The 19,910-nt window shown below is 53.1% G+C and overlaps 3 protein-coding genes and 1 long non-coding RNA gene across 4 annotated transcripts; 2 read left to right on the forward strand and 2 right to left on the reverse strand.

The window, feature by feature from the left end:
* The first annotated feature begins 797 nt into the window (after window positions 1-797).
* Window positions 798-2,781, forward strand: TMEM205 (transmembrane protein 205). The gene is made up of 3 exons (XM_069023478.1): window positions 798-1,604; window positions 1,694-1,857; window positions 2,059-2,781. The coding sequence occupies exons 1-3, from the start codon at window positions 1,475-1,477 to the stop codon at window positions 2,356-2,358; spliced, it is 594 nt and encodes a 197-aa protein (XP_068879579.1). The 5' UTR covers window positions 798-1,474; the 3' UTR covers window positions 2,359-2,781.
* Window positions 2,782-2,862: 81 nt separating this feature from the next.
* Window positions 2,863-10,650, reverse strand: TTC4 (tetratricopeptide repeat domain 4). The gene is made up of 10 exons (XM_069023477.1): window positions 10,541-10,650; window positions 10,347-10,464; window positions 10,118-10,279; window positions 9,153-9,230; window positions 8,259-8,383; window positions 7,902-7,988; window positions 6,799-7,013; window positions 5,559-5,640; window positions 4,441-4,523; window positions 2,863-3,554 (listed from the first exon to the last, which is right to left on the reverse strand). Exons 1-10 carry the CDS (start codon window positions 10,625-10,627, stop codon window positions 3,455-3,457), a joined length of 1,137 nt encoding a protein of 378 aa, XP_068879578.1. The 5' UTR covers window positions 10,628-10,650; the 3' UTR covers window positions 2,863-3,454.
* Window positions 10,651-11,554: 904 nt separating this feature from the next.
* PARS2 (prolyl-tRNA synthetase 2, mitochondrial) lies at window positions 11,555-14,493 on the reverse strand. Its single transcript, XM_069023480.1, has 2 exons — window positions 14,416-14,493; window positions 11,555-13,598 (listed from the first exon to the last, which is right to left on the reverse strand). The coding sequence occupies exon 2, from the start codon at window positions 13,582-13,584 to the stop codon at window positions 12,172-12,174; it is 1,413 nt and encodes a 470-aa protein (XP_068879581.1). The 5' UTR covers window positions 13,585-13,598; window positions 14,416-14,493; the 3' UTR covers window positions 11,555-12,171.
* Window positions 14,494-18,000: 3,507 nt separating this feature from the next.
* LOC138114255 (uncharacterized) lies at window positions 18,001-19,878 on the forward strand. Its single transcript, XR_011152548.1, has 3 exons — window positions 18,001-18,126; window positions 18,250-18,301; window positions 19,777-19,878. It is a non-coding gene; the product is annotated as an uncharacterized lncRNA (long non-coding RNA).
* Window positions 19,879-19,910: the final 32 nt, after the last annotated feature.

The following is a 19,910-nucleotide window of genomic DNA, read 5'->3' on the forward strand; positions in this document are numbered from 1 at the left end:
GTGGTTTGTGCTTTTGGGAGAAAACTGCAGCCCTGCAGCATCTGCTGGCCCTCAGGAGGGCATGGACAGCAGGACTGGGCAGCTTGGAGCATCCCTGGAGCGCCCATATCCACTGCCTCATCCCCCAGAGCAGCAGGTACCTGATGGTGACTGTCCTTACCAGCCTTTCCTAGAGCCCTTTCTTTGCCCTCCCCATGAAATGCACCTCCCCAGGACCAATTCAGCAATCAATTACCATTTTTCTTAATCCCTTCAAAAAAAAAAAAAAAAAAAAAAAAGGGGGAACTACCCCCTGCTCTGAGCAACCTTCCAACCTGCAGCTTCTTTGCATGAAAACACCTTGGAGCTCTTGGCTGCTAACTCCTGCACGGAGGCAAATCATTTGGAGAGGCAGATCTGGGACCTTGGGAGCAGCAGGGCTCTGTGCTGGCTGCTGGCAGAGCCCATCACTGCCTTCCTGCCCAGGATGATGCAGGGAACAAAGCCCCACCTAAGGACCACGGCTGCCTTCCCTGGGCCCCTGCCATCCAGGGCTGCTGGAGGATGGAGCAGGGGAAACATCCCAAAAATGCCCAGAAGCTTTTGGAAAAGAAAAGGCTGTGAAGACAGCTGGGGATTTACAGGCCAGCACTCCAGGTTGGGTGTGGGCGCCTTTTCCAGTGTGCTGCCATCATGAGAAGGTTTAAGGACCTGATTTTATGGATGCCTAAATAAATACATGGAGCTAATATATCACAATACAGGGTATATTTATCTGCTTTGCAGGAGTGGGATGGAATTAGACGGCGGTGTCTCTCGCAAGGCCAACCCCGCTGTAATTCATGCCCTGAGGCGCCCAGCCGAGGGGAGGAGGAGGAGTTCTGCAGGCAACATTATTGATGGGCTACTCCCAGAAGCTTTGTTTTAATTAATTTTCAGAGCTCTCCTTGCAGTGGATCAGGCAGCTCCTTCAAAGCCTCCTTCCACCCACTGCTGCCCGTGCTCCTGGGGCAGCAGGGTGAGCCTGGGACCCCCTGCTCCTCCGAGCCCCCAGGCTTTTGGTTAAACAGTGCAGAAGCTGCTGCTGTTTTTAAACAGGGGGGCTTCCCTCTGCCAAGAGGCCTTTTTGGTGGCCACAGCGACAAATACAGGTGTATTTGTCAAGGCTTTTCTCTTCCCCTTTTTATTGACTTTCTGCTTGTTCCTGCTGCCAGGGGTCAGTCGGGGCATTGGCTGGACTTTGCCAAAAGTCCACCCAAACCGGCTGGTTCCTAGATGCTGACGCAGTGCCCTGCCCCTGAGATACAACGGGTTTGAGCACCGGGGTTGCAGCCCAGACGGGTGTGTGGTGGTGAGGCTGGAATGGGGCTGTGCCAGCTCCAAAGCTTTCCCTGAGTAAGCAGGTTTGTGAACCTGAACTGCATTTGCCCTGCGAGCAGCAAGGTGACAGCAGCAACCACAGCTCAGCGCTGAATCCGGGGGTGACCTGGCTGACATGGAGGGACCTGTCCCCATCCAGGACGCCATGGCAGGTGACACGCAGCCCTCCAACACCATCAAACTGCTGCACCTGCTTTTCCTCTCCACCTCCTGGGGAATGCAGGTCTGGGTGACCTTTGTGGCCGGTAGGTTGGGCTCTGTTGTGCTCTCTGCCCGGGGGGTGGCACAGGGGAGGGGGCTTTGCCCCAGGACTTACCTGCTGTCCCCCTCGCAGGGTTTGTGATGAGCAGGCACCTCCCTCGCCACACCTTCGGCTCCATCCAGCGTGAGCTCTTCCCCTACTACTTCCACATCAGCTCCACCTGTGCCTTCCTCAACCTGACCCTGTTTGCCATGTCCCACCCCAGCGAGAGGCTCGGCGAGGAGCACACGACCCAGGTAGCCCCTTCTTTCAAACACGAGCTGCCCACAGCCCAAACCCCTGCCTCTGCTCCACTCAGGCTGGCTTGCCCACGATGGAGACCCACGCACGGCTCCGGTTAGAAGCAGCCCCAGATTGCAGCGAGCCAGGGGGGCTGGGGGAGAAATTTAACCCACCACACGTGCGAGGTGCTCACAGCGGGCTTTGCTCCCTCGCAGATCATCGTCTTCCTCATCTGCATCGCCGCTTCTGTGCTGAACACGCAGTGGTTCGGGCAGGTCACCTCCGACATCGCGGCCGAGCTGCACCTGGTGGAGCGCAGCCAGGGGCTGGGGCAGGAGGTGGGGCTGGCGGCCAGCGAGCCCCGCAGGCAGCTCCGAGCCTCCAACCCCAGCTACAGGCAGCTGGCCCGGCGCTTCGCCCTCTTCCACGCTCTGTCCTCTCTCTGCAACCTCTGCTGCATCGTGTGCAACGGGCTGAGCCTGTACCACCTGGCTGCCCGGCTCTCTGCCCTCTGAGGGCAGGACACTGCCAGGGGATGGCTGGCCAGAGCCCACCCCCTGCTGCCTTGCTGTAAAGCAGCCCTGAGCTTTGGACATTAAACTGCAGCATCCTCAGGTGGAAATACTCTCGCTGTATTTGTGCACGGTGCAGAAATTTAGGAATAGCGAAATGGAAATGTTTTCTCTAGAGCTGTCTGCAGCCGGCCTCCATGATCGAAGCAGGAGTGTTTTATGGCTGAACAGCTTTCTAATGCCCTATGCATTAGCTGTGTCTAAAGCTGCAGTGTTATTTCTGCAGTCACAGAGAGACTGGAGAAGAGAAAGAAATGAGAGATTGAGAATTACTTCTAATTAAAAGCCAAAAGCTAATACAGGAGCGCAGAAGACCCTGGATGTTGGCTGTACCAGTTAATGTAATGGATAAGGTTGTTATGTTGGGGTTTACAATCAGTGTGTGTCATTCTCTTGTATTTCACGAAGTCAGACAAAATGTTGTCTCATTCATTAGGCAGAAGTCAGCCTAGTTAAAATAGCCATGTTTATTGCAGGTTCTGCAGGACAGCCAGTAAGGTATCAAAAGGGTCAGTCAAACACTGCTCCACACAAAGAGCTCTGCTGTACCCTGGCCAGCAGCAGAGCCAAGCAGTGACAAAACAGCAGCTGCTGAGTCCCAGGCAGGAACCTGACTGCATCCACCCTGCTGCAACAGGCAGGCACCTCCCCAGGCCACTGCTGTTAAACCCCAGCAACGACAGCCCACCTCTGAGGAAATCTGTGATTCTTCTCAGGTGAGGAAGTACATTCCCAGCTGCTGTTACTGCAACCACAGCCAGTGTTTGGCACTGCTTCAGGTTTATTTCAAAACCACATGCAGCCCATCATAGAGGAGACCTTCTGCAAGCCAGCTGGGTTTCCTTTTAAACAAATAATCCCCTCATGTTCTCCCCTTCGTTCTCCTATGCTGCTCCCCTGGAAGTTTCCCTGTGTGCCAAGATTATTTTCCTCCCCTGAAGAGTGCAAGGTATTTTTGTTCAAGCAGAAGTTTGCAGCATGGAGCTGGGCTAACAAACAGCAGCCTCTTGCACAGAATTCCTTGTTTCTTTCTTGCCCATTACAGTCGGTGCACCTTCTTGCTGGAGAAGTATTTCTTAGAGAAAGGAGAACGCTTGGCAAATACCAAAACTGTCGGGGTCCCGGCCTTTACAAAATACCTGCAAAGATTAAAAGGAGTCCTTGGCTTCCTTGTAGCTCACCCAGTGTCCTGCAAAGCAAGTGACTTCTGCCCAGCTCCATAAAGACAGACCTCCCCAAGGCTGGTGAGGAGCTTTTGTGGTGATTAGCAGAGCCTCTTGGAGCCAGGGCTAAGCACATCTGAGGAGTGTTTTATGAATCAACTCGTCTCCCAACAGCTCCTTTTAATTAAAGCAGTTGCTATTCTCCCTCTGGAAGGAGGGTTCTTTTGCAACTGCCCTTGCAACCTGAAATCTGAGGGCTTATGGATAGTGCTGAGTTTAGTGGAGTGATGGAGATCCCACTCCCACTGCGACAGACCGAGCCCCCCACGCTGTGCAGCAGCTCCAGCCAGCTGTGAGATGGTGCAACTCAGCAGCACAGGCTGTACAGAAACTTTCTGGCTTCACAAACAGCAAACTCTTCTCTCTCAGTAACAGCACAACACTTTAAAGGCAGTTTCAGAGGGGAACAGTGCTGCGTGCTGTGCCAGGGGCTGCTCACGCAGCAGTATGAACAGCGAGAGCATTGTTAACCTTCAACATGCTCTTTATAGGCTGCTGCCTGGTTTTCCTTTTTTTTAAAGTAGTACTGTGTAGATGGAATCTGGAATAGCCCTTCTGTGCTGCTCAGCTGTGCCCAGCTCCCTTTCCCATCTCCATTCAGTCCTGGAAAGAGTTGTTCATTTTTTTGGGGAAAAAAAATAATGTAAGTCGCTAAAGCCAGGCACAAAATCCTTGCAGCTTATACCTTCAAGAGGTAGGACTATTAAGTCAGAGAAGAGTTAGGACTATTTAACAACAAACTGGACTTAAAGCTCAAAGTTTTTGCCTTTTTTCCCCTGGACATGGACAGGTACAGCCTCACCTTTCGTGCTGCAGCACTTGTAGCAATGTGTGTTCTGGGTCCACCTCATACATTTCTTCTCTTTCTTCATCTTCAAAATAGAGCTGGAAAAAAATTTGGGGGATTTATTAAGGTACATGAAGGGAAGTACTACGCTGCTGAAAGCCCAGTAACAGCACACCATTATCAGCTGGGGGTTTATCAAACCTCTGTGGCTTGACCTGACTGTCGGATGCAAAATTCACTGAGGCAGAAATTGTGTGAATTCCAAGTTTTCCCTGTATAAACCAGCTTAGGTTCTCCTGGCAGTGGCAGCAGGAAGGCAAAATACACTGGCTGTTCCCATGCTTTACAGGCAATCAATCCAAATCTAAGGGCTGCTTTTTAACAGGTGAGATGCAGCAATGTTATGTGATAAACTGAGTGGGTTTGGAGGTATTTGAACAAAATAGAGTTAAGAGATTAAAATCCAGCAACGGTGCCTTAGACTGTAAATACACATAGGTTTTAACCTGGAAAAGTACACTGCCACTGTCCTTCTGGACCTGTCTGCCCACTGTACACAGGGTTGTGCTGCTGCCTGGCACGGATGACACCGAAATGGAAAATGAAAAACAAACATTCATATCCTTCTATGTACAATTTCAGAAAAACTCTCAGCCACAACCAACTCACAACCCACCTTTGCTAAAGTGTTAAGAGATGTTAATGTCTTGATGTGATTATGTGCTTAAGTAGTTCCACTTTGTTCCAAAAATAAACTATTTTTTAAATAATATTTTCTTATTTGTATTGAGCAACTCCACGATGCAATTGAAAAACCAAGCAACCTATCAGCTTGATGGTCTAAATCTTAATTGTTGTTACAAAGATGGAATCTAAGCAATATCTATAAATACCTTGTGTCAAACACAATGTAAGTGGAAGACAACTTCCATTTTCCTAAGTGAATTCTGTCAGCACATGTGGGCAATGTTTGAGTTTATAGGTGAGGGTAGCTCTCTCTTGTTTCACATCTGTGCATGGCAAGCAGATGCCAACACTTTCATACCCTCAGAGCTGTGCACCTTCTCACTCCAGAAATAAAAAAAACCCACAACACAACAACCCTGAAATTGAAGGAAAGTCAAACTTCTCACCTCAAGATTGTTGGGAAGGTATTTTTTTTCTAAATCCCAAGGAGGCAACTCAGCAAACATCACCATTAAATGATCAATAAACCTAAAAGCCAAAATACACTTGGTGAGCTTAGACACAAAGTGCTCAGCTTCAAGAATTTGTACAGTTGCATTTGAATGATGGCAAAAATACATTAGCAAATTAAACAACAGACTTGGAAGTAAGTTTAGGTTACCAATAGTTCCTTCCCTTCAAACTCATCACTTTCCCCATGAATCCAAGGCCCTGTTGTAACTCAGGTTATTGGCTTCAAACTTGAGCACTGCAACAACAAATTATTTTTAACTCTGCATTTTCACACTGAAAAAGATGTCAAAATAAACACCCTGCATTTTGTCTAAAATGGATTTTCCTTCGACACAGTCCCATGCTTCACCGGATCAGAGCAATTAGAATATGTTTGTGTGTCAAAGGCTTCTTTATTTTGGTACTTGAGGAGTGTTGGAGGCCAGTTTGTTCTAAAAATCCATTTCCACTTCCTTTAGACACAAAAAGGCACAGTGAACACTACCATAAAAGTACAACAACTTTACTAACCTGCTTGCACTGTAATTTTAAGTCCTAAACTTATTAATAGATCTGAGGAATATGTCTTCCAACAAACAAAAAGTTACAAATTCCAAGTCTGTTTAACACTACAGGATCAGAAAATGAAGTTAACATCAAGGAGAGTGGAATTCCCAGCGTGCCAGTGCCTTGCTTACAGTCTGAAAGGCCTGCAGCACTTCAGTCAGATCTGATGAAAGCCCTGAGGAGAACTTTGGGGTCACTGCTGGTTAGGAGAGGTCCCCTTTGGAAGCTTTTCATAATTTTTACATTTAATCTTTTTTTCTGAGACCCCATATTTGGAGGGCTTTGGAACAGCACCTTAATGAATCTCTAAAATCCACAGGTGTGGGTGGGTCACGAGTGTCCCTGGCCACTAATTAATTACTGGTCTGAGCTTGCACTGCAAGACCCTCAAGTCACCCTGGCTAAATGTGTTTGTCTGCACTATAAATTTATGTAAATCACAGAACAATTCAGCTTGGAGAGGACCTCAGGAGGTCATCCAGTGCAACCTCCTGCTCAAAAGCAGGGTCAGCTGTGCCATTAGAAATCTGGAACTGCTTCACCAGCATGGCAGTGTTTCATTTGCTGCCTGTTCTCACTTGCTCAAACACCTCCTTTATGCCAGAACGCTGTGGGCAGTGCATTTACCTGGAGTTCTCATGAAAAGCCACAGTAAAATCTGTCTGCTCGTGCTCAGGGTACAGGAAGAGGACAGGCCAGTTCAGGTTGCCATCAGCATCTAAATGCACCTTTGCCCCCATGGCACTGTCAGAGTGGAACCCATCTAAGGATATTTCAGCCAGGCCATCTGACACTTCCTCTTCTTCATCTGAAGGCTCAAGAACCAGCTTGATATTTCTTTCCTGGAGGGGAGGGAGGGAAAAAAACAAAAAACCAACTGAAAATCAAAGAGTTATGGTGGGGAGAATAAGACCAAAAAATTAGCAGTCAGTAAAAGGTCAAATTATGTTGTTCTAATTAATGAGTCAGCTCCTAAACACTCCATCCAAAGCTCTCCCACAGTATCAGACTCAGGTGACTGGTCTTCCCAGTAGGATCCAGAACCTCAGCCAGATATCCAAACTCCTTATGAAACAAATGAGGAGAGGGGGGAATCCAGAGAAGCCCACACGTGGAGAAAAGAGCCTGAGAAAACTTGTGGAAAGGGATACATCTAAAATCCTTTTCTTGGGGCCTAGAAGGCATCACTCCAGGGTGCACCTACACACACCAGCTCCTGAGAACATCCAGTCTTTCAGAGAACTGAAGAAAGCTCACTCTATCCTTGGAAAGATAACAGCAGAAGAGATCTGACTGCATGCAAGAGCCCAAAATATTTTAATGTAGCCCAAACATTCACTGAAGAAGGAGAGGATACAGGACTGATTCCCTCCTCTACTCTACTGAATGGTTATCTTCTATTCTTCCACAGAATTAATGCCTGTGGGCAGCAAAGAAAGCCAGGTTCATTGGGCTGACATGATGCTACAGCCCAGCAGCCAGAGCACTCACAAAGCTCAGCCCATCTCCTAACACTGGGCCTGTATTTTGCATTAGTTGTTACCTGAAATAAAGAAACCTGGGAGCTGGGCTTAGAGCCATGCAGACAAGGAGAATCATGGTTTTAACTCATTTTTTTTGGCTCTAGCCCTCAAAAGCCAATGTATGAGAGCCAACTTTTAGAGACAAATGAGAGAGCTCTTAAAAAAAAAACCCAAACCACACAAAAACAGCCCCTCTCAGTGACTCACCTTTATGGCTGCAAGCAAAATTTCCTTTTGACACTGCTCTTTCCTCTCCATCGCCTTTGCTTTCCTTGCATCCCGCTCCTGAATTCGCTACATGTAAGAAAAGGAGGCACCACGGTCACACAGAGCAAGCCAGTGCCCAGCACTGCTCTTCCCTGGCAACGGGTGGAGAAACCAGTTTGGGTCCTAGGAAAGTCCCCTCCAGCTCCTTCCCCTGCACATCCCAACACACAACACCTGGAACCACCACTCAGTCCTGTTTGGGGACATCACACTACGCAGAAACCTGGATGGAGCATCCTCCCTCCAAGGATCCCAAAGAGACAAGCACTACAGATGACGGGCTGCCTTAATATTTACCTTTAATTTGTCAGCTTTAACTCTCATTTCCACAAGCTTTTTCTCTTTTGAGTCTATTTGCAAGCCTTCCTCACACCATGCTATCGCTTCCGAGAAATTCTTTAGCTCCATGTGACAGAGAGCTCCTGGAAGGATTAATATTGTAAGTTTCTAGTGTTGGGGTCAGTGTACAACTACTACACAAAGTGGTGGTTATAAAGACAGTGTTTGGCCTGGTGCTTTTGCACTAAACTTTTTTGTCTTGCATAGTCATGTTCAACCAGAGACTTCCAGCAGGTAGGTTGAGAAGAAAATCTAAAATATTTTATCAGTTCTTGTACCACTTGGTCATAGAAATCAGCAGTATTATGCCAGAAGTGTCTGTTACAAACAAAATTTTATCACTGTAATTAACATTTCAGTATTTGTCTTGTTAAGAAAAAGAAAAGGGGGTTTTCTATGGAGTGGGAAAAAATAACAGATCCCAAAAAACAGTATTGTGGAAAATAGGAAAAGTTACGCTGTACTCTACAGAAACAGGTCCAGTGCCTCTGATAGATATAGGAGATGGAGAAAGAAAGCATATTTTGGTTGAAAATGCAAAGCAAAAGGCAGAGCTCTGTTTTGGGGAGAAACAGCAATAACAAAACAAGTGATCTCTTCCAGTAACTGCTTTCCCCTTCTGAAACAAATTCTGCCCAGAAGCGAAGTATGATGTCCACTCACAGTAATTTAGGGTTTATAAACACAATTATTAAACACACAGAAACATGCAAGGACACAAAGCAACATGTAACTACAGCCCATTTCAGGGCTGGTAACAATAACAGCACAATCAGTAAAGTTAACATGAGCCAAGTGTTTGGGAAGGATGTCCCATGTGCTCCATGCAGAAACACGAGCTTTAACTCTCACCTCTTATGATGGCTTTGAGATGGGTGGGCTTCAGCTTTTTGGCTTGGATGGCATCATTGAGAGCAGAACGGTAGTTACCTGTAAAGCAAGCAAAAGTGCTCAGAACCTTTCACTTGTATTTAAAATCCAACCAGATACCAAGGTGACAAAGTAGTTCATGCAGAGACCCTACAATTCACTGTTTCTCCAATCACAGTGAGGTGAGAGGAGGGTGAAAAAAGAGCAAATTAAGAGCAAGAGGTGAAAGGATGGGATCAATCATACACATGAGAGGTAAACAACATGGTGTGAGCAAAGCACCTCCCTACTACAACACATGGCAGCATTGAAAGGCCCAGAACACCTTCCCTGCTGTGTGGGCACTGTTGGTAGGATGGTGGTAGCTGTAAGAGAATCACAGAATTAATAAGGTTGGTAAACGACTCCACCATCAAGTAATGGTTTTAAACTAAAAGAGGGTACACTTACACTAGATATAAGGAAGAAATCTTTTACAGTGAGAGTGGTGAGGCACTGGCAGAAGTTGTCCAGAGAGGTGGTAGGAGCCCCATCCCTGGAAACATTCAAGGCCAGGTTGGACAGGGCTCTGAACAAACTTGTTTAGTTGAAGATGTCAGTGCTCCTTGCAGAGGGGTTGGACCAGATGGCCTTTACAGATCCCTTCCAACCCAAACTATTCTATGATTCTAAAACCCACCGGTTTTGCCCTGTCCTGGAGCCAAGGCTCCAGCAGAAGGTAACAGCTGGAAGGAGCAGAGCACAAACCCTGCACTCAGCCAGGTGCTGAAGCGAGCCAGCTCTTCAGGGTTCAAGGAGTCTCCTTCCCATGAATAAGCTACTTACTCGGCCGTATCACAAAAACCAAAACAAACAAAAAGGAAACCCCAAAATGGGGGGGGGGGGGGAAGGGGGAAAGCAGCTCTGGAGCGCGGAGCCATGCTCCCGGGAGGTCAGAGGCCCCTTACCCAAGTGGAAATGTGCGGCCCCTCGGTTCGTGAGCAGCACCGCGTCCAGCTCGGCGTCCCCGCACCGCCTCCGCAGCCCCTCCGAGTAGGCGGCCACCGCTCTCCCGTAGTCCTTCTCCTTGAAGTACTCGTTCCCTTCGTTCTTGTACATCCTGGCCAGCTCTGCGGGGATGCAGCGGGGTCAGGGTGGGACAGGGATCCCCCGAGCCCCAGCCCGGCCGCTGCGCACCTGCGGGGCTCTGCTCCTCGTCGAACAGCAGCGACTGCAGGCAGGCGAGCTCGGGCTGCCGCGCCGCGTCGATCTCGGCCGGGCAGCGCTTCATGAACATGGGGATGGCCTCCAGCTCCTGCGGACGGACAGACGGACACACACAGCGCCCTGAGCTCGGCCCGCCCGGCCCCGCGCCCGGCCCCCCGCCTCACCTGCTCCCACGTGTCGGGGTGCAGCGCTCCCCGGTACCGCGGCGGCTCCGCGGCCCCCGACACGCCGTCCTGCTCGGCCTCCGCCATGCTCCCGCTGCTCCTCCCGCTGCCGCCCGGCCCCGCCTGCGACCGCCCCCGCGGCATCAGGCCCGGCCCCGCTCCTTCCGATGAGCGCCGGCATCGCACCGGCCCCGGCATCCCACCGGCACCAGCATCCCACCGGTCCCGGCATCCCACTGGCCCCGGCATCCCACCGGCCCCGGCATCCCACTGGCACCGGCATCCCACCGGCCCCGGCATCCCACCGGCACCAGCATCCCACCGGTCCCGGCATCCCCCCGGCCCCGGCATCGCACAGGTCCCGGCATCTCACTGGCACAGGCATCCCACCGGCCCCGGCATCCCACCGGCACCAGCATCCCACAGGTCCCGGCATCCCACTGGCCCCGGCATCCCACCGGCACCAGCATCCCACCGGTCCCGGCATCGCACTGGCCCCGGCATCCCACCGGCCCCGGCATCCCACCGGTCCCGGCATCCCACCGGTCCCGGCATCCCACTGGCACCGGCATCGCACCGGCCCCGGCATCCCCCCGGCCCCGGCATCCCCCCGGCCCCGGCATCGCACAGGTCCCGGCATCTCACTGGCACCGGCATCCCACCGGCCCCGGCATCCCACCGGCACCAGCATCCCACCGGCCCCGGCATCCCACCGGTCCCGGCATCCCACCGGTCCCCTCCTCAATCCCAACCCCGTTCCTTCCGACCGGCCCCGGCCCCACTCCTTCCAACCCACCGCCCCCACCTCAGCGGGGATATTAGGAAAATATTCTACATCAAAAGGGTTGTCAGGCATCGAAGCAGCCTGCTCAGGGATGGTGTCACTGTCCCTGGAGAGATTTAACAGGCAGTGGATACGGCACCTGGGGATATGGGTTAGTGGTGGCCCTGGCAGCTCAGGTTAATGGTTGGACTCAATGATCTTAAAGGCCTTTCCAAAGTAAACTATTCCGTGATTTTATTACAGTGGCACCGCTGTTGCTCATGATCTCTAGATCTCAGACCGAGGAGCTTTGGCACAGGTTGAGGTGACTCCCTGCAAGGAGCTCCCTGTCCAGTCAGTGCTGCTGGGATGGCAGCAAGCTGTTCCTCACGGGAGCCCCGGGGCCTTCCACCTTCATGGGACCTGGGTGTTCCCAAAGATGCAAACAGAGGAAAGTCACCTTCCTTTGCCTCTCTCTTAGAATCCTTCATGCTGAGAACTTGGCAGTGAGGGGAGCCCTCCTGTTCCCCTGTGCAGCCCTGGCTGTCCTGTGCTCTTGACAAGAGGCCATGGCCAGTCTGTCCCTGCCAGGCAATGAGGGGATGACCCTGCCAGTGCTCCCACAGCCACACGAGGCTACACGTGCTGGAAAAAGCAGCTTCCAGGGACCTGTACCCAGACAGAGGAGAGTCCCTGGCTATGTGGGGAAATGTGGGCTGGTTCCAGCTCAACCTCAGCACCTGGCAGACCTGCAGGACACCGTGGCTGGCTCTCACGTGAGCTGGATTTGCCTCTGCTCACCCAGAGCCATCGCATGGGTTGAGATAAACTCAGTGCAGCAGAGATGATAGATTCAGAGATGAGGCATTTAAGGGACTTGCACTTTACTCAGCAACTCAATGACCCCTTCCTTGGTGAGATACAAAACCTCGCCGGCGTTCTGATTCCAAACCTCAAAGACCGGGGGGTCCTCACAGACCCTCTTCCCAGCCACAACCACGTACGGATAGCCCAGCCTGTTGGCATCCTTCAGCCTTTTGCCGATGGTCAGCTGGGTCCGGTCGTCCAGCACCGAGTCACCAGCGAGGTGGGGCAGTGCTTCGGCCAGGTCATCGTACAGCCGGTCCAGCAGCACCGCTCCCTCCTCCTCCTGCTTGCTGCCCCTCTTGGGGGGAATGAAGCAGAGCTGGAAGGGCGCGATGAGGCTCGGCCAGCGGATGCTGTCCTCAGTGGAGAGCACCTCGATGGAGGCCGCCAGGATGCGAGTGACACCCAGGCCGTAGCAGCCCATTTCTGCCAGCTGGGGTTTGTTCTCGGCAGAGCAGAAGACGGCGTTGGCGATGGAGGAGTACTTGGTGCCCAGGTAAAACGTGTGCCCCACCTCAATCCCTTTGGTCTCGGTGAGTTTCTCGCCGCACGTGGGGCATGAGGTTTGCTCCCCGTTTAGCGTCTCCACGTTGGCCGCGAAATGTCCCTGAGGGCACAGCACCAGCCTGTCCTCACCGATGTCTGCCGGGAGCTGGAACTCGTGGGACGTGGTGCCGCCGATGCTGCCCGTGGCCGCCTGCACCTTGACGAAGGGCAGGCCCAGGCGGGTGAAGAGGCTGCAGTAGGCGTCACACACCTGCTCGTAGGTGTGCCGAGCCGCCTCCTCGCAGGTGTCGAAGGTGTACATGTCCTTCATGTAGAACTCCCGGCTGCGCAGCAAACCGAAGCGGGGCTTGGGCTCGTCCCGGAACTTCCTGGTGACCTGGTAGAGGCGCAGCGGGAGCTGCTTGTAGGACAGGCTGCTCTGCGAGGCCACCAGCTCCGTCACCACCTCCTCGTGCGTGGGGCCCAGGCAGTAGCCGTGGTTGTGCCGATCCATCAGCCGGAAGAGCTCCGGTCCCATCTGGTCCCAGCGGCCGCTGGCACGCCACAGCTCTGCCGAGCACAGGCTGGGCAGGTTCAGCTTCTGCCCGCCCACGGCCTGCATCTCCTCGTCCATCACCTTGATCAGCTTCTCCATGGCGCGGACGGTGGGCGGCAGGTAGCAGTAGCAGCCGGGGCTGGTGGGGTGGATGAGCCCCCCTTGCAGCATCAGCCGCTGGCTGCGGCAGGTGGGCTCCCCGGGCCGGCCCTCGGACCCCGCCTGGCCGCCCACGGGCAGGGCCAGTGGCTGGAAGAGCTGCGAGAGCAGCGGGCGCCTGGCCCTGCCCGGGGTGCCACCGTGCCGGGCCCTGATGCCGCGCTGGCGGGCGCCCAGCGCCGGGAGACGGCACCGCCTCAGCAAGGCCTCCATGGATGGAGAGGGCCCTGCGGAGAGAGAGAGCGGGACAGAGCAGGGGTCAGTGCTGACCGCACAGCGGGGGCACAGCACAGTCTGCAGCCACTCTGACACCCACACGTGTGCCCCAGAGCTCACACGTACCCACACACACCCGGGGACACACGCGTGAACACTCTCGGGACATACAGGCACCCCGACGTGGACATGTGAACGCTGCACAGGCACACCTGCACAGGTGTGCACACCTGCACGGCTTCCAGGCACACCGGCACCCCAGCACACCTACGTGCGCTCACACACACACCCGCACACCTTCGGGGACACACAGGCACCCGGACACGCAGATGCAGGAACGCTGCACGGGCACACCTGCACACACGCGTGGCTGCACACGCACCCGGGTGCATCACACGGGAACGCCTTCGGGGATACACAGGTACCCCTGCACGGTCACGGGCACACGGGAATGCCGCAGGGGCGCACCTGAGCACACGGACACGGGCGTGAGCACACGGGCGTGAGCACACGGACACGGGCGTGAGCACACGGACACGGGCGTGAGCACACGGACACGGGCCTGAGCACACGGGCACTCTCACACGGGCACCTGAGCACACACACGGACCTGAGCACACACACACTCTCACGCGCGCACACTCTCACGCGCGCACACACACACACTCACGCGCGCACACGCACGCTCTCACAGGCGCACACTCGCACGTGCACACTCTCGCACGCGCACGCTCTCGCACGCGCACGCGCACACTCTCGCACGCGCGCACACGCACACTCTCGCACGCGCACACTCGCGCGCACACGCACGCTCGCGCGCGCACTTACACCCGCGGGGGCGCGCGCCCGGCCCCGCCGGCACGGCCAATGGGGAGCCCCTCCCTGTCACGTGGGCGGACACACGCGGGCGCGGGCGGCGCGCGCCGCTCTCTATGGTTCCGCCAGGCGCAGCGGGCGCCACCTGCCGGCCAGGAGGAGTGTCTGCAGCGGGGCGGGTGGCACCGGGCCAGGGCCAGGGCTCACACAGGACAATTAACAAGGGCTTGGAAAACTGAGAAGGTCCTGGTTCTTGGGAGAGACTGCTACCGTGGAAGTTGCTGCCGTCCCAATGGCTCAGAGGGACAGGGACCGTTTGTCCGTCCTGCTCTTGGAAGAATTGACCATCATCACCTCAAACAGCACCTTCACCAGCTCCATCCTCCCCCTCTGGTGATGGCTTTGGACAGCTGGGTCACGTCCAGAGTGTGGTTATGGCGGACTGCCCTCAGCTCCGCAGGCGCTGACTGGGAATTCCTCATCTTTCTTGAGCCCCTGCTCATCTCTGCCTCAGCGTTTCTGTCTCCAGCCTCACCTGCCCAAAGCTGAGACTGCAGGAGGCACCGCAAGGTCTCAGTGGAGCCACACGGCCCAGGCCAATGACCTGCTCAAAGCACTCGATGGCAAATGTTTTCTCTTTGTCCCTGAGGCATTGCAGTTTGGGAATGGCATCGCCCAGGTCAAACTCCACAGCTTGGCCCGGGAGTTTCATCCACCAGTAACAGTGCTTGCACAGTGTCCACCCTTATGTAATAGTAAAAAGTAGTAAATAGAGCCAGGACAGGACAAAATGAGTCCTTGAAAACAATGAGCCCATCTGCTTCCCCTTCCAGGCTCAGTCTTGGGGCAGCATGTCCCGAGTGTTCAAGGGCAGAACCACTCAGAGGGTGCTGAAGGAGGGCTGAGAGATCAAAAGCCTTCTGATCTCATTCCATCTTTCTCCACTCCAGTCTGGCAGACAGACATTGCCTCGCACCCAGTGACCACCTCCACACTGCACTTTTCAGCCTCCTCCCTCAGCTCAGAGGGAGTTAAACATCTCTGAGAGCAACTGTGAGCACATAGTAAAGTACTCCACTAGAGGAGGAGACAGCACTTCAATGAGGAATTAAATAATCCTGTTTAAATATAGGGAAATAAGAATGAATCCTTATTTTGTTTAAAAATGGGTTTTGAAGAAATCTTCACAGTTTTTCTATAATGTGAAGTCCCCATGAGCACTCCTGTTTACAGAGGGCTGGAAATGGGCAAAAGCAAGGGATTAAAGAGCACATATTTGATGCTCCAGGTTATCTGGAAGCATTAAAGTCATTAAACAGGCGAGCCAGTTCTACAAGGTGACTCAACATCCTGTGTGCCCAGAGGGACCTGTGGGAGTCCTTCAGCAGCTCAGTGCTAGAGCTGGGATCTGGCCCAGGTTTCTCTGCCCTCCCAGACCAGCCTTCACTGGTTTTGTCAGGCAGTTGCTTCTCCCTGCGTGTTTGTCACTATTAGACAAGCACTGCAAACACTGTTTGGGAGAAGTGCTGTGGCTGTCTTGGAGGCTGGAGGAGCAGGATGGATCCTTGTGGGAAAGGAATTTGCTCACACCTTGGACACCCAGGTGCTGCTTTGCGTCCTTCAGGACCTCCAGAGCCACATTGGAAATCCCTCTGTCCATCTCCTGCTTGCCCAGGAATTGTGGGATTTTCACCAGGACGGGAGGGTTGTCTTCATTTCTATTGTTGGAGCCAGAGAAGTGAAACACATTTCCATCAGTGACTTATTACCTGCTATGCTGATCAAAGGGACAAAACCATCTTGGATTGATTCACTGGGGCAGTGTCTTAACCAGGAGGGTTTAAGGCTACACAGGAGACGTGGTCTGTGGGGAAAGCTGATCTCTTATCAGCAGACAGGACTGAATGCGGGGCTCAGCTCAGGGGTTATGTGCCTGAAAGCCTGTCTGGGCTCCTTATTTTTTCCAGCTGTGCTGGGGGAACCTAATAACGGTACTGCTGTCCCTGCAGCCTTTCACCAAACTGCTCACCCGCTGCTTTGCTGGGGCTGATTTACGGCATCGGGGCCAAACGTGTGGCCTGAGAGGGGTGAGACTGAGGGGCTCAGCTCCTGTCTGGGGCCTCCCTCCCTCTTTGCCCCGAGGGATTTCTGGGAGGAAAAATGCCAAGGATGGGAAGGAGATAAATGAAAGAACAAACAGGCAATAGCAGCTGCCTTGAATCAGTCCCTGGCACAGCACCAAAGAGATCAAGGGGTCAGTGTGAGAGTAGCCACTGGGGTGGTGGAAAATGGTTCTTCCCTTTCCAGCAGCATCCCCAGGTAGCACCAGGCCAGGGCTGGGGAAGAGAAGTCAAGGCAGGTGAGAGGCCAAGTCATTCAATGGTCAAACCTCTCCATCCTGCAGAGGATCTGCAGTTTGGGCTTGGGGTTGGCACAGAGTGGTGGCCCATCCCACCCACCCGTGGATGTGCTCCTACACAGCTTGTGGGGTCCATGACCCCACACTGCTGGCTCACACACTTGGCCCACGGATTTGAATCCCTTCCAGTGATATTATTGTAACTGCTGGACAATGTTTTTATGCCCAGGGGAGTGGTGGTTACAGGTCCTGCCTTTTGATTTTCCCCTTGAGGAGTTGCTGGGGGGAAATTACTGCACACCCCCTGCACCCTGGCATCTACCCAAGGTGCAGGTGCTCCCTCCTGGGTAACCCTTGGGTACTTTCAGACAGCTCCTCCTGAGCAGACAACACTTTTTTTTCCCCTGCCATGACCCTGCTGTTTTCCAGCCCTGTCTGCACAGAGGAGGGGACATCCCCTAGGGAATGGAGATGCTGGGTGCCACGGTGATGGTTGCCATGGCAAGGGCTGCCACCATCCCCGCAGTCCTTGGGGAGCAGAGCTGTCAGCATGTGGCTGCAGGCAGTCCTGGGGACACAGGCAGCCAGGTGAGAGCTGGATGTGTGGGGAGAACTGAACTTACTCATGTAGCTCTTCTCATCTCCCAGCCTGTCTGTAGCTGCTGGGAAGCAGCTCCTTGCATAGGGAATGGTCCAGGACACCCAGCTCAAGCTGGGAGCACCTTGGGGTGGAAGCATGGGATGTACTGAGCACCAACCACAGAGCACACAGTGCCTGCAGGCACATGAGCCTGCCAGGAGCTCAGCAGTGACCACATTACCTCTGCCTGCATCCTCAGGCCTTTGCCCTTTTCAAGGGATGCTTGGCCAACCCTTCCCATTAGTTTTGCTCTGTTTCACCTGCAAGCAAGCAGATGCACTGCATGGATGAGGGCAGCTGGGTTTGAGTCCTTTTAGGTGCCAGGAGCTCCTTGTATCCTCAAAAAAGTCATAGTCTGCTGCTTAAAAGCCAGTTTATCCGCTAGCAGCATCAGCACAGCACAGAGCCAGTGCAGGTAGGAGCCCCTCCCTTAGTACCCATTCCTGGAGCTGTATTCATCTTGGCAGCTTCCCCACAGAGAACCAGAACAAAGCCTGAAGGGCTCAAAGCAGGCAGGGAAAGCTTTAGTCTGAAATAGTCCACCTTGGCTAGGGATGAACAGCAGGAATCCACATGGTTTCTCTCCTTTATCCAGCTGAGTAAGGAACAGGCAGCTTGAAAGAGGTCAAGACATCTTCGTAATTGGTGGGGAACTTTCGGATTATACTTGAGTGGGGAGGTTGTGACACTGCTGCCCTTCACTGCAGCTGGCAGTAGGTGACTGGTGAGTGTGCTCAAGCCTGCAGAGATAATCGACTCTCTGTGGCCTGCTGTGGCCAGAACTGCTCCTGGAGGAGAGTGGCCAGGCTCTCACTGGTTACTGTGTCCTCTCCTCCCTCCCCTGCAGTGTGGGCTCCCTTGGGTTAAGATGTGCCACTGTTGCTGTATCACTCGCCGAGGTGAGTGGCTCTGATGCTGGCACAATCAGCCTGGTGCATGGGGCATTTCCCAAACTGGGGGAACCTCAGGAGCAGCCAGGAGCTGCCAGGAGCCTGCAATTCACATGGCAGGGGCTGATGGGACCTGGGCAGGCCCAGGAGGAAAGGACAAGAGAAACTGCTGGAGTTGTACCATGCGTTCCCTGGGACAGATGGGGCTGACAGGAAGCATGAGAGAGAGGATTCCCTGTCCTCTCTCTGCCTGGATGAACACGGTGACTTAAAGGAGGGGGGCAGTGACACTGCAACTGAGCAGTAATTAACTGTTTTCAGCTGGGACTTTAGAGAAGTTGCATACATGAGAAGAGGATGCCAGATCCTGCACATCCTCCCAAGGAAGATGTGGTCGTACATGCAGCTCACTCAGGATTAAACACATCCTTTCAAACTCTGCTGCTACTTACAGGAGTTGCACATACCTGTTATGGGTGGTGTTACCACACCTGAGTCGCCCCAGGTCCACCACAACTTCACACAGAGAATTGGGTCTGAAAAAGTGCTAGCATAGCAAAGCAGAGCAGGGAATGAAAACCTGGAGGCAATGGAGAAAGTGAGATGAGCAGGAAGTGTCAGTAGCAACAAAGGCTGGCCATAAAAATGTACTGGGAGCACACTGGTTCTCCTGGAGTTAAGTTTTATCAGGTCTTGTACAAGTGTTTAGACCAGACAGGAATAATTAAATCTAGGTGTAATTACATGTTAGTTGTGGCTGATTAAGTATGCTAATTAATCTGCAATTATCATTTGTTGGGGGGAGATAATGGAACACAGGTAAAACTGCAGTGATTTAAGGAAATCCTGACTATTGTTCCCAAGGAGGAGGTCTCTGAAGGGAAATGCCTGAGCAGTGTTGTGCATGAGGGAGGGTACAGAAACGCTGCTGGGACAACACAGGAGGGTTGTGAAATGCAGCCTAAGCCAAGGCCAGCACGGAGTGTGATCAAAGCAACGCAGGGCTTTGGCAGCTGAACTGCAGCTTCAGCAGGGCTGAGGCACTCGGCAGCTCGGCTTTCAGGAGAGAGCCTGGGAGCTTTTCCCTGGGAGGTGTACCAGCTGTAACTGGGGAGGGGCAGGAACACCTCCCACTGAGCCTACAGAGCTGCCATGAAGGCATTTATCAAGGACACAGAAGAGGTGGGTGTGAAACTCCTCAGACTGAGGAGTGCACTAAGTCTTCCTCTCACTTTTGGCTGCTCATTCAAGGCAGGGATTAGATTTATTAGCATGAAATGAGAAGAATGAACTAACTACCCACTGTCAACGGGTAGCACCTAAATCCAAAATGGGGGTTTGTCCTCCTTGGACAAAATGGCAGAGGGAAAGAATGAGGGGGTGTGTAAAAAATTGGGACAATTGGCATCATGAGGCTGTATGGAGCTAGTGGGGCACAGCTGAAGGGTTAAAGGCTCAGCTATGAGGTATTTCTTTTATTGCAGGTGTCTTGGGGCAAAGATAAGTGAAGGCTCACAGACTTCAAAGACATTCTTACAAACATCACCTCCCACCACCTCCCTCGCAATGCCTTGGCTCTCTTACCCAGACTTTACTCAGTAATCGCTGGCCATGTGGA

Source organism: Aphelocoma coerulescens, chromosome 8, assembly GCF_041296385.1.
Source record: "Aphelocoma coerulescens isolate FSJ_1873_10779 chromosome 8, UR_Acoe_1.0, whole genome shotgun sequence".
Classification (NCBI taxonomy): Eukaryota; Metazoa; Chordata; class Aves; order Passeriformes; family Corvidae; genus Aphelocoma; species Aphelocoma coerulescens.